This window comes from Manis javanica, chromosome 14 (genome assembly GCF_040802235.1).
Source record: "Manis javanica isolate MJ-LG chromosome 14, MJ_LKY, whole genome shotgun sequence".
NCBI classification, from domain to species: domain Eukaryota; kingdom Metazoa; phylum Chordata; class Mammalia; order Pholidota; family Manidae; genus Manis; species Manis javanica.
In genome coordinates, this window is record NC_133169.1 from 92,582,512 (window position 1) to 92,595,816 (window position 13,305).

The following is a 13,305-nucleotide window of genomic DNA, read 5'->3' on the forward strand; positions in this document are numbered from 1 at the left end:
ATCTTTTTAGCAAATTGTACCTTGCACCAGGGAACATCTGCCACAGATACAGTTGATCACTTCAGAATTCAGAACACATTGTAAGAACCTGACAAACTAAAAGAAGATCACCAAAGCTCATGAGGAGGTCCGTTCCCTTGCATGTGGCTGTGGCCTATGCTCGGTTCTGTTTGTAGGTAAGGGGCTTGTTATTCATTCGGATTCTCAAGAGGGCCCTGACAGTCTTGATTTGTCAAAGATTGAGGTCATCTTAATCTAGTGACATAAAAGCCACTTGACAAGCCGGAAAACGTGTTCCCAAAACCTGTTGCAGAATCTCTTCACTAATGGCTTCTGTGAACTTGAGTCGAGGGCTTTAAACGGCACATCGGGGAAGGGCAGCCACACGCAGGGGCAGAGGGGGGCGGTGCCCGGGGCAGTGCGGTTCTCTGGCTGAGGGCGCTGCTTAGCATGACGCTCACTTCAGGAGGACTGCAAACCCTACAGGCCATTCCTTTAAGTATTTACCACGGCTACTGCCTATTGGAAATTTTCGCTATGGATTTAAGGATCTCACCAAGGCATGGGAGACTTGTCCCAATCTTTTGAATAACTACCCATGGAATAATATTTAAGTAACTACAGGCATTATAGCACCATCCTAAAAAAAGATTTCTAATCTCTGCATGTTTAAAACATAACTACATTTTGGACTGTGTTTTCTTCTTATTTTATAGTCTTTTAAGTTCATACCAGAGTCACACAGATGAAAATCATATTTAATGATAATTAGTATTACTATCACCTGACAGGTTTTATGTCCCATCCGATCCTAAGAGCACTATCTCCATGCTTAGATACCATATGCTACAGAAATTACGAGTCGGAGCTTCTGCATGAGACGTCCAGGTTCAGGGTCCAGTTCTTCCATTTACTAGCTCTGTAACTTGGGTGAAGTTATTTAACCTCTTTAAGCCTTAGTTTTCTGATCTAGAAATTGGGGGAATTAATGGTAACCGTCTCATAGGTTCACTGAGAATTGAACGGGATTGTGTGGGGCCCGTGCCCTCATTTCAATCCTAGTCCGCATTCTTGAGCATTTGCAGCTTTACCCTTCAATTCTATTTGTCTTACTATGAGCACCTTTCTCCTTCTTTTCCTCCTCTAGGGACATGAAGCCTGACAATATTTTGCTGGATGAACATGGTAAGTAAATGATTTATTGGCAATCCACGTGACATGTAGAAAAAAGCGTGTGGAACAAAAATGATCACACCCAGCAAGGGAGTATTATGCATGGCACAGTGGTCTTGCTGGAGTCGGTCATCCATACAAATTCCACTTTGTGGGTGGATAGGAAAATATGAAGGAGCTTCATTTTAGCAGGTGGCATGGTGCCAATACGCCCTCACATGACGCTGGACTTGCTTCATGAAAAAGTAACTGTTTACAGTTTTCTTCCTCACCTATCGATTTCTCCCGGAAAACCATCACAGTTTTGGGGTGCTAATTTCCCTTAATATCTTTATAACAATCATCTCCCTCTTGTCATAAAGACAGGAGAGGCCTTAAGCTTCAGGCATTTAGCAGGCAGTAGTGTCTGCCTAGAACTTAATGACACTATTCTGTTGTCATTGCTTCTATTTTTCTGCTTTCCTTCTTATGAGGATGAGTGGGGTTTACCTTTGCAGAAGAGATATCAAATTTTCTATTCAAAGATTTTTCACCTTAAAAAATGTCATCAGTTTAAAGAAATATATAAAATGGATAAGAGTATATTGGTACCCAAGTATCAAAGTGATATAGGGATATGGCAATAATCATGAAGGAGACAAATGAATGCCCAAGTTCAAGAAACTCATTAAAAATATCTGGTAGAATAAGCTCTTGCCAACAATGATTAGATGTGCATAATCTCTTCCAAATATTTATTCTTATGTATGTTTGGATTTACGGGTACCTTAGAGCAGACCTGTGAGGCACACAGCCTTCATGTCATAAATGTTCCAGTGGCAATAAGATCCTTGTCATGTTTTCAGGAAGCTGCTAGATGAAGGAGTCCTAACTCTGAAAAACTCCTTATTCATCTAACGTTCACAAAAGGGCTTTGCAAGGGGGATGGAAACTCCAAGTACCAGCCATTGCTCATTATTTATTTACATAGTTCATTTTAAACCTGATTTACCAGACCTGTGTGCAGAGGGCTAAGAAACACTTTTGTGTATGACCTCTAATTTCAAAGCTCAGGGTCATTATTTTTTTATGGACTGTCAAAAAAATATTTTTCCACTTTCTTCCAATGCCTTATTTCTTGCTTCCCTTTCTGTTTCCGACATTTGGGAACAGATTCCCTGAGTCTCAGCAGGGTGAGCACGAGTAGCTTTAGCGTGAAGGCGACTTTCATTAAAACACCAGCCATCCCTGCCCTAGAGGAAGCAGGCTCCTGTCTCACCCAGTGCAGGTAGGCTCTAGGGAGCTTCACGGTCACGGAGAGCAGCCCCTAGTCTAGAGGGGCTACCTGTGCGCGACTGAGAAGGAGGTGCTCTGCCTGCCCACCACAGCCTCGTGAGAGCGTGTGGCCCTTGAAGCAGAACCCAGTTTGGGGTTCCGCCCCCGCCCGCCTCCTTGGCTGGTTGCCTTTGCATCCAGTTGCCACTCTGCCATCTGCTGAGGCTCTGAACGGAGACACACGGGTCCTCTCAGCCAGAACGTTTTAAAGACGTACCTTCCTTTCAGAGAACAGTGCTTTAATCTTGGGCCTCAACATGCCCTCATTTCTACCGTGTTGAGGTCACCTGTTCTCTCATTCAGTTTCTTGTTCCTCATTTTTTTTTTCCTTTTTGTCAACTTGGTGATTGTAGATTAGGAGAACAGTCCAGAAATAAATCACTCCTCCAAGTTTAACTACCCTGGGAGACTACCCTTGTGAAAGATTAACTGCCTGATACAATTAAGGTCATGGATTCTGGAGCCAGATTTGCCTGCATTTCAAAACCCCGTTCGCCCGCTCACCAGCTCTGACAGTCAACAGGTCGCTTCGACTTTCTCTGCACCTTAGTCTCTTCAGGATCAAAAGAGCGCTCACTTCTGAGGGGTGCTGTGCAGGCTAGGTGCCGTACATTTATAGAGTGCTTGATTGCACAGTCTGCACAAGGATATTACTCTTAAGAAAGTCAGATGTTAGTATGATTCCATGAGGAGATGGTGGCTTTCTCCCCTAGGGAAGGAACCTTAAACGGCTTTCCCTTGTTTGATGTGGCCTTGTCCATATCACAGAGAGTCATTGTACAAGCTGGGTATTCACGTATCTTTACCCAAGAATTATTTTGATTGCAGAAGGGATGTGCCAACGATTCTGTGTGTCTATGTGTTAGGTCTCGTGTTTAAATAGTTCTGTTGAACCCTAATTTTCAGGTAACTACGCTTTCAATGGCCCATTCTGCCTTTCGCGTACATGCACAGGGGGCTAAGCCACTTCTCAGGGTGTTTTCTTGTTGGTGGGGCTGGGGCTCCGGCCGAGGGAGCAGAAGCGCCATCCTGGGGTGCCTGTGCCTGTCAGCGGGTTCCCCCCCTTTGCGGTGACTCCTTTAACTCTCAACTCTTGGGTTTGAGACAGTGAATTAAGTGGGGGCTTATCTAGCTTATACTCCCACCCTGAACTCAACTTGAAGTCACTACAGCGAATAAGAGACACACTGCTTTGAAAAGGGTTATGGATGTGTGCGTGGGATGGAAGCAAACGGAAAAGACCGAGAGCTGTTGTCTTGACATTGTCCTGGGGATCCCTTTCTGGAGAAAATTATATTTTGAGGTTATTTACTTTCTCTTTATTCAGATTCTGAGAAACTAAGGCTTTCAGGGTCACTCAGGGATCAGAATGAACCACTTGCAGATGAATAAGTTGCCGCTTACCTACCACCCACCTCCCAGCTCATGACACTGAGCGGCTCTTGGGCCGATCGACCGAATCACAAGTCAGCGCCTGCCTCGGGGAGTGTCTTCTGGTGTGATTTCCCAGGCCCCACATTTGAACCCTCCTTTGTCTTCCCCAGCCACATTTATATTATTTCACCACTGGTGGGCCATCACATGCGCCTCTCGCAGGGGGGTTTTAGTGAAGGATAATCGCCTATCTCGGATATGCCTCCCACACCCCCTCCAGGAGAGCTGTGTGTCTCACCACATACATTTCAATTAGCATCATTCAGTCACAGGAAGAAACTTTGCTCATTCTTATTGATTCATATCGGTTCATATTCATCAGGAAACAGTGATATTTAAAGGAGCTGAATCATTCTGTAAAATGGAGAATCTTTCACCGTACAAATGAACATTCCTTGTACATCACAATTTGACTTAAAACAATGTGTTTAATTTAGACCGTACCTGTTACTGTCTCCCCAAACGTCTCCTCACTAGTTCAGAGCCGCAGGTGCCGTCTGACTTCTGGACGGCTCATAACCAACCGTCCTGATATATATTCTTAGATTGTACCAACTTAAGTACCCATCTAATTCTGTCGGTTCCATAGTGTCTAAAATTCTTGTGTTTTTCTTAAATTATTCAGGAATAGATGCTGCAGCCAGAGGAACAGTAATGTTTGCCTGGCACATCTGAGAAAATGGCAATTAGACATTGTCTATACTTTAGGTTTCTTAATATCATTCGTCATCACAGGGAACAGAGACGCAAAAGTCCAGTCTGGGGGAGTGAGGGAGAGCTGAGCCTGCTACCTCAGCAGCTTCTCCCTTGCAGAGTCCCAAAATGTACCTAAAATCCAGGTAGGCAACAATTTTTTAAGAAAAAAAAAATTTATATATATCATCATATATATATATATATATTACTGTGCCATATTCCCAATAGTCAGATTTATTAAGTCTCAGCTAGTACCTAAGGATATGCATTTATAACACGAACCTCAGAAAAAAGTGGCTCACATACGCTCAACATTTTCGAGCAAGGAAAATTTTTAAAAGTCAGGGGCAACGCCAGCCAGTTGGTTATGGGGTCCTGGAGTGCTGTGCGAAGGAAGACCCTCGGGCTGAACACGGCCCGGCGAGAGTGTACATCTGACGACAGTGACGACTGAACTCAGCGATTCAACACTAAGACCTGGGGCTCTCAGTGCGATCCTGTGCCCCCCAGAGGTGGCAAGACGAGGGCGGGTCAGGGTGCGGCCTCAGGCAGTCCTGCGCCTGGGGCCTGGAGAGCCTCACACTGAGGCTGTGGTTCTAACCAGGGAGGAGTTGGCTCTACCGCCCCTCCGTGTCTGGAGCTATTTATGATTGTCAGGGGGGTCCAGCCAAGAGTAGGGCGTGCTATTGGCATCAGTGGGTAGAGGCCAGGGATACGACTAAGCATCTGCAGTTGCACAGCACAGAATCAGCAGGACCAAGATCTCAGTAGTGCCCAGGCTGAGAAGCCCCATCCTGAGGCCCTCCTGGGGCCTGAGTTTACAAAGAAGCCAGCGCTTTCCCTTACTCCCAAGACAACTCCCGGCTCTCTCAACCAGCAGGTGACGGACCCTTCCTCCCCTGTGAGCCGGCACCCAGATTCATTTTGACAGCACAGGGGGGAACCCGGCAGAGAGATCACCGAAGTGAGCAGACGGGGGCACAGCGGCATCCTGGGCCTGGGATGGAGGCTCCAGCCGCTACCCATGGGCTCTGGGAAACCTTGCTTTCATTGTTTAGCTTAAACGCATGAGGTTTCCTTTCAACCAGATTCAAAAGATACGAACCGAGAACTTACTAGGGTCTCCAGGTTCCAGCAGGTCCTGACCCTCAAATAATTCCTCCCCATCCTTTACATCTGGTGGAGAAATAAACTCTGAGCCAACCGAAAGGTGATTGTTTCCAATTTATCCAGCCCTTTGGTGTCGGGATGTAGCACAAAAAGTTTTTGGAGGCCAAATTCTAGGTCCTTGAATTCTAGTTCCACTTAACCACAAACAACTCTTCTATAAAATAAGACTACCTCACTAGGCTAAAGTGTGTGAAAATCATTTGAAAATGGCAGTGAATCATAGGAATGTAAATGCCACTTGAAAGATAAACTTCAAGTTCCTTCCAACCAAATTCAAAAGATACGTAATGAGTACTTACCAGCGCGAAGATCTGCTACCACGCCAGGTCTTCTTTCAAAAGAGCGTCGGAGACTTTCCTTGGATAGGAACCACCTGGTGGAGGGGGTGTTCATCTAAACACCGGGCCGCTCTCAGAGTTTCTGATCCAGTGCATTGGGGGCAGGGGCTGATCATCTGCAGTTCTAACAAGTTCCCAGGTGATGCTATTTTGCTGGTCCGGGGACCACGCTTTGAGAACCAAGTGGCTCTAAACTATCCTCTACCTTCTACTCCTGCACTAGCCTAGATAACCCTGGGATTCAGTCGGTTTAGCTCTTCTGCTCAGGCTGAAGTGGAGGGCTGCATGCCTGGCTGCTCGTCTCGGCCACCTGGGGAGTGTCTTCCTCTTAAAGTGGGTGGCTGGCTCTCCTCCCAGCCGCAAGGCACTGGGGTCTCCGGAGAGGGAAGTCCAGGCACATGTGTTTTGCCAAATGACACTGGAGTTTCTGATCATGACAAATAGATGGTGAAGTTTAGCAGGGGGTGTGCGGACTGTGGATGTGGGAGAAGTAGATGACATCCCTCCCTACAGCCACATCTCATCGAACCACAGCCGCGTGCAAATGGAAATGAAATGCCAACACTTCAAGATCCTCTGAAAGCAAAGGGCTTTTGTGCCAGCAGCTAACACGATGGGCTTGTCCCCCTGAGCCGCTGGTACTGCCCTCTTCCTCCTTGTAGCTGTAAATGCAGGGACCCTAACACACTCCGTAGGATGCTCTTTGCGGAACTCGAATGTTTGGACCCACACTCATTGCCAGAAGTATTGGAGCTGAGGGAGACCCTAGACATCATCCACTACCCAGTCCGTTTTGTTGTGGTTTTTGTTTTGCTTTGTTTTTAACTAATGGGAAACAGGTTCGACACCGGAAAGGAACATGACGTCTACAATGTTTTAGGGGCTGAGTTCAGGGTAGGACCCAGATCTCCTGGATTCCAGTCTAGGGCTCCTTATAATAAAATTTGCCTTTTTTCCCTGCCTTCTCTTAATAAGCCACTTTGTCGAGGATAAGTGAGGGAAAGCCTGAACCATCTGACAAAAAATACTAATGGTGTTTCAGAAAAATGAGGAAAAAAATGACTTTTTCTTGGTATAGAATAAATATATGTATTTGTGTCAGCTTTGTAGTAACAATATTTGTCTCCTAAAAAAAAAAGATCCCGTAAGAGGTGCTTGGAAATTTGATACTTCCAATAGCTTCTGGCTGCTTCCCTCTTGATACTCACAGGACACCAATTTAAAATGTTGCCAGCTGACAAAGATTGGCTAGGTAGAAAGTACCACAGCATGGGCACTTAACCAGCAAGGTTAAAACTTTCTGAGGATGAGCTCCAAGTTTACAACCAGACACTAACATTTGCTTATCACCTTCTGACGGTTGGAGGGTTGCTGGCTGAAGACCATATTGGTCTTGAGGACAGAATAATTCAGCTTTTACTTCCCTGGACCAATTGCAACCTGGATACAAGCATTTTTTACAGGCTAAGCTCCCAGAAGCATTCAGTTGGACGCATGCTGTGCCCCTGAGTTGAATGCGCTGACATTCCCTGTGGTCCTTCTCTCTCGCCAGGGCACGTGCACATCACAGACTTCAACATCGCCGCGATGCTGCCCAGGGAGATGCGGATCACCACCATGGCCGGCACCAAGCCTTACATGGGTAGGGGCTCCGTGAGCGCCATAGTGACTAAGAGCAGGGCTTTTGTTCTCCATGCCTGCAGATACCATTTATATGGGTTCCATCAGCAGCAGGGACTTGCAGCCAGGAATGCCAGTCCTCTGACTTAACCCCAAGAGCTGCTGATTTCCTGGGGGAGGTGAGCCTCAGGATTCTCCACTGAGCAAGCACCCAATCAGATATTGAGTCAGGAGGGCCACTAGATTACATTTCGAATCACTATTTTATGAGTGACATAAAGGACAGTTTCTACTCACTTCCTAACAAAGAGTATTAATTAATCCAATAAATATCTCCGAGTTGCCTCTGTGCTCAGCACTGTATCAGGCACACTAGCGACCTGATAGTGAGCAGAACAGACAAGTTCCGCAGCTCACAGAGCTGACCCGCTAGTGAGAGTTTTAAAAATAGAATCAAACAGAGAAGATGCAGCGATAAATAGGGTGGTAATAATCAACGCAGAATTAGTGTAACTGCTACTTACTTAATACTTAATTACATGCAAAGGACTACAGGATTCACCAAGTGCCTTTCCATTATGACTTTAGTTTCAGTTTTACCACAGTCCTGTAAGTTCTCCTTTTAAAGCTAAATGACTGGGTTTTGCCTAAAGATTCAGAATTTACCCAGAGGGTGATAAAGGGTAAAGTCAGATGCCAAAATTGTCAGGTAGGTCTCACATTTAATTATGTGAACAGCCACAAATGGAAACAAATTCTAAGTTCTGTGGTTGGAGAAAGCCATCTCGGTGTCGATGCCACTGCACACAACCAGGCGTACTTCACATCCATCCCCAGAAAAAAGAGAGAATTGTTACCCTTTAGGGGCATATACTATTCAGGAGGAGGGCCTTCCTCCTCTCTCCCTGCCTTTCCCCAAGGCAGCTGAGTCAGATCTCCAGGAATTATCTATAAAGTCTGCGTGACTGTGAGAAGACGCACCTGGTGTTCCAGTCTTGGCTGATGTCTGATTGCTCACTGCACGTGCCCACCATTCCCTGTGCTGAGAGAGCCCGAGCCGGCCAGTGAGGGTTGATGAGTTTAGGGTCAGGTGTTGCTGAGGACCGTGGTAGGAGGAGACACAGAGATGCAGGGGTGTGTGCACGCGTGCGTGCGTGTGTGTGTGTGTGTGTGTGCATGTGTGCTGTCAGCATTAGCTTACCAGAGACACCATCAGTCCCAACATAACCGAACCGTCTCAGAATCTCTGGAGGTTGACGCCCAAGCATAGGGTGGTTTAAAAGCTCTTTAGGTAATTCTGCTGCGCAGCCAGGGTTGAGACCCTCTGCTGCAGACCCCGAGCTATGTCAGCTATTAGAAGCAGCTGAAGAGAGATCACCCCAGGGCAGGCACAGGGCATTTGTGTTCAGGCCCCTCTGCCTCTGCTAGTCCTCTTCTGTGTCCCAAAAACAAATGGTACTTTCTTGGAAATGGGAGGAGGTCTGTGGGGGCCAGGCAGGCTGCCCGTCTCCATGCCGAGGTGGCTGAATCCAGCTGGGTGGTGTGGGGGAGCTTCGACTAAGATATGAGGCTGATTTGTTTAATTCATAGGACTAAATTTTAAAGTATCTAAGGTAATGTTTTAATAAGCAAAAGGAATTAAAATTTATTAGGCAACAGACTGAGCTATCGTTACTCCCCCACCATCCAGCAACAATGGGAGGGAATCCACCACACAGCTATCGGCAAATGATAGAATAATGTTATTCACGCTTCCACCCGAATTAGTTGAGGTGCTTAAAGCGGATGATGTCACTGGTGAAACTGCTGGGTTAGAATGAATTTCACTGGCTGAATATGATGAGTGATTCACAGGCAAGTTGCTTGAACTTGAATCAAGGGCGACAGCAAAGCCACTTTCTACTAATACTTCATTCTCTTTCTCATGTAGCTCAGAAGAGAGAAGGAAAGAAAACCCCTACGTGCAGGGCCACCTCACTCTCCAAGAAAAAGACATTTTCTATGGGAAAAAAAATGAGTCTTATTTTATATGATAGCTGAACAATTGCAAATTTCCTGGCTTCTGATTACCAGTGAAGGAATAAATCTCTTATCACTTCTAAAATAATGGACACATGGAATTCAGCCTCTTTTCTGCCTAGAACCCATAGTACTCAGATGCTGACAACGACTGCCCAGACCTGGTCTGAGGAGTTTATTCCGTGGGTCTCTTGGGTTTCCATAATAAGGGCTATTTTCTTGGAGCCAAATCAGAAAATGTGCATCTGGGTTTTCTAGGGCTGGTTTCCATGGTGAGAAGAGTAAGGGGAAGCCACCCTTCTTTTCTCTCCCCAGCGGTTTTAACTACAATGTCTGTGTGATTTAATTTTCCTCAAATTTGTCATTTCTAGTCTTTTCACAACATAGAGCTAGGAAATTGGAATCGAGTCAAGGTTCTCTTTGCTTCTCCACTGTCACCCTTATAATTAACAATTACTAATATTTATTGAAAGCTTTTTATGGACCAGACAATGTGTTAAATGTTACACATTCATTTACTCATTTATTTTCTTCTTAACAACCCTATGAGGCAACCCTATGTAATTAACATCGTTTTACAATGAAGAAAATAAGAGGCTAAGTAATTTGCCCGAGATCACATGGCTAATAAATTGAAAAAGCCTAGATTTAAACCAAGCACTGTCTGCCTTTAGAAAATCAAGCTACTCTCTGAAAGAGAAATAAAGGGAGACATTTTTAAAAATTACTATTTGTGGTCTCTTAAAATGGTTGTAAGTCAATTTAGTCAAGCCAAACTTAAAAATGTTTCCTGTTTAATTAAAAAAAAATGAATATCTGACCGCCATTGCTTATCTCCTTATCCAGAAGTTGCTCTTGCCGTTGATTTTTGGATAGGAGTCTTTCTAAGAGGGACGTGGGTGGAAGTCTGCTCTTTCTTTTTAAAAATCATGTTCTCAATAATTTGGTAAAATCTGCCTAGGGGACACTTGCCAGCACCCGTTTTTGGCACCCCTGTGGGATACTAACTAGCAATTAACCAGAGAGGGAAAAAAATCCTAAAAAACAAAGAAAACCAGAATGAAATATTGAATGAAGATCATAGGCATATATGACATGCACCCACTTGCTGCTCTGCACAGTGCCGCGCAGCCCCTCGGTTCTGGGAATGAGGCGTGGAGCCCCCGTGGGTCCTGACGCCCCCCCCAAACCCCGCACACATTCGCCAGCCTCTGCCGCCGGCCCTTCCTCCTCCCCGTTGTGAGGTCCGAAGAAACACAGTCCAGATTATTTCGAACTTCACCCATTAAAGCATTCCCCTCCAAATTAAAACAGAACAACATAAATGTGAAAAAATGCTAATAAGCAAAAGGGAAATAAATGTGTGTAATGCTGATCAGCAAAGGGGAAATGAAATTAATCCCACTATTTGTATTTATGGTTTCCCTCCAGACTTTTTTCTACACACATACAGACACACGGACATTTTTTTTTCAAAGTTGGATCATACTGAGTTTTTGTGACCTGAATATTCACTTTATAATGTAACAACAAGATAGGCATTATATAGTGAGCATTTATTACGTCCCAAGCACTTTGCTAAGTTTTTAACATCATGTCATTAGATTATCAAAGCAACCCTATAAAATAGGTTTTACTATTATTCTGATTTCATTGATTAAACAGACAATCATGGCCAGGGAGGTAGTGACATGGTCATAATCACACAGCTAGTGGCCGGTATGGCATGAAGTTAAGCCCAAGCCTGGAAACATCTCCAGCCTGGAACATGCGTGGCGATGATAATGAAGGGACACTGGCTGACATCCACTGAGCTCTTCACTATTCGAAGTGCATATATTACGTCACTTAAACTAAAAACTATTCTGTGCGGCGGGTATTACTGTTATTCCACGTAATCTGTGCAGACTGAGAAGTTAAGCCCTTTGCCTCAGGTGGGGCTCGAATACAGCCCACAGGGTCTGACATCAGAGCCCCGGCCTCTACCACTGCTCGGCTACTCCTCTGCTTCCAGCCAATAAGCACCCCTCAGCCAGAACTAAGCCCCCTCCTCGACTCCAGCGCCTGTGTCTTGGCAACTGACATTCTGATTATTTTCCCATGTCCATCTACATAACTATCATTTTTAATGGCCAAATGCTATGGAATTAGAAAGCTGCATCAAGATTTCTATAGCCAATTCATTATTATGAAACATTAGATTGTTTCTCATTTTGAAATATGAATAAACCTGTGATAAAAATCCTGTTAGCAGAAATATGTCCTGAAACTTATTTCCTTGTGATAAATTCCCGTTCAAAAATATCAGGTCAACAGGGAGTATATATACCGATGCATTTCTCCCCTGAACCTCCGCGTGGATTTCTGCTCATGTGCTCTGGAAATGTCTGAGGACATTCACTGTCTTGCATTCCCACCAGGGCTGCACATCAATATCTTTGGTCTTCCCGAAAAGATCATTCAGAATGGTCCTCACTGTGATGTCAGATTTCATTTCTTTGTCTACTTTTGTAAATTGCCTGTTCATGTTCTTTGCCATTTTCTATTAGGGCGTTAATACTTTTATCTGATTCTGATACTTCTGGTTGATTATATAAAGAATTCTTGCCCTTTATATATTAGGAATATTTACTTATAATGTATCTTATGTGTTATAAATATGATCTTCCTGCCTTTTAGCTTGCTGTTGTTCTTATGGTACTATTACATAAAAAACTATTTTCTATCCTCAACAAGCCATCAGTCTTTGCTTTTAGTTTCTACCTTTGGTGGCATTCTTAACAAGACCTTCTTATTTATTGGTAGACCTTAGATATTGTTACCTAGTATTTTTATTATTGTTATAGTTTCATTTTTTACTCATTCCAGTTATATAGCAGCTTGACTGAAGATACGTGGTAAGGGATCTGTTCTTATTTTTTGCTAGATTATTAAATGATTGCTTTGAGACCATGTATTAAATAAGACCCTTTCCATGCTGACTTGAAATATGTTCATCATAAACTAATATCTTTATGTGCTAGTATTTCTATCCTATAGACTTAAGTCGTTATTACTGTAGCTTTATAATGTAATTTAATACTTAGGATGCAAGTCTTTCTATTCTTTTTAAGAAAAAACTTTGTTATTCATACTTTTGTGTAGATGAAATTTAGAATAATTTCTGTGAATTCCATTAATTATTTCTATTGCATTAAATTTGTAGATTAGATCTGGGGTCCTTTCTTTATGTCCTGACCAGAATCTACTCTCCAGATGTTTTAAAATCTGAAAACCACATGATGGAAATCCAAAGAGCTAATAAATACATTAAAATGTGCTCAAGCTTATTAGTAATTAGGAGAATGCTAATTTAAACCACAAGGAATGTTCTTTCACAAGGAATAGACTATTCCACACTCACTAGATTGACAAAAAATCAAAAGGTCAGTTAATACCAAGTGTGGATAAGGAAACTGAGCAAAAGCAACTCTGATGCACGGCTGGTTATAGCGTTAATCGGTCCTCCCACCTTGGTGAATGGTTTAGCATTATTCAGCGT

General features: G+C 43.9%; 1 protein-coding gene across 2 annotated transcripts in view; it reads left to right on the forward strand.

Annotated features, from left to right (window-relative positions):
- The window catches only part of STK32A (serine/threonine kinase 32A), a 109,111-nt gene that overhangs the window by 75,149 nt on the left and 20,657 nt on the right, over positions 1-13,305 (forward strand). For both annotated transcript variants that reach the window (XM_073221955.1, XM_073221956.1), the window contains exons 6-7: positions 1,148-1,185; positions 7,678-7,767. In XM_073221955.1, coding sequence (XP_073078056.1) covers positions 1,148-1,185; positions 7,678-7,767 — 128 coding nt within the window. The remainder of the gene's footprint in view (positions 1-1,147; positions 1,186-7,677; positions 7,768-13,305) is intronic.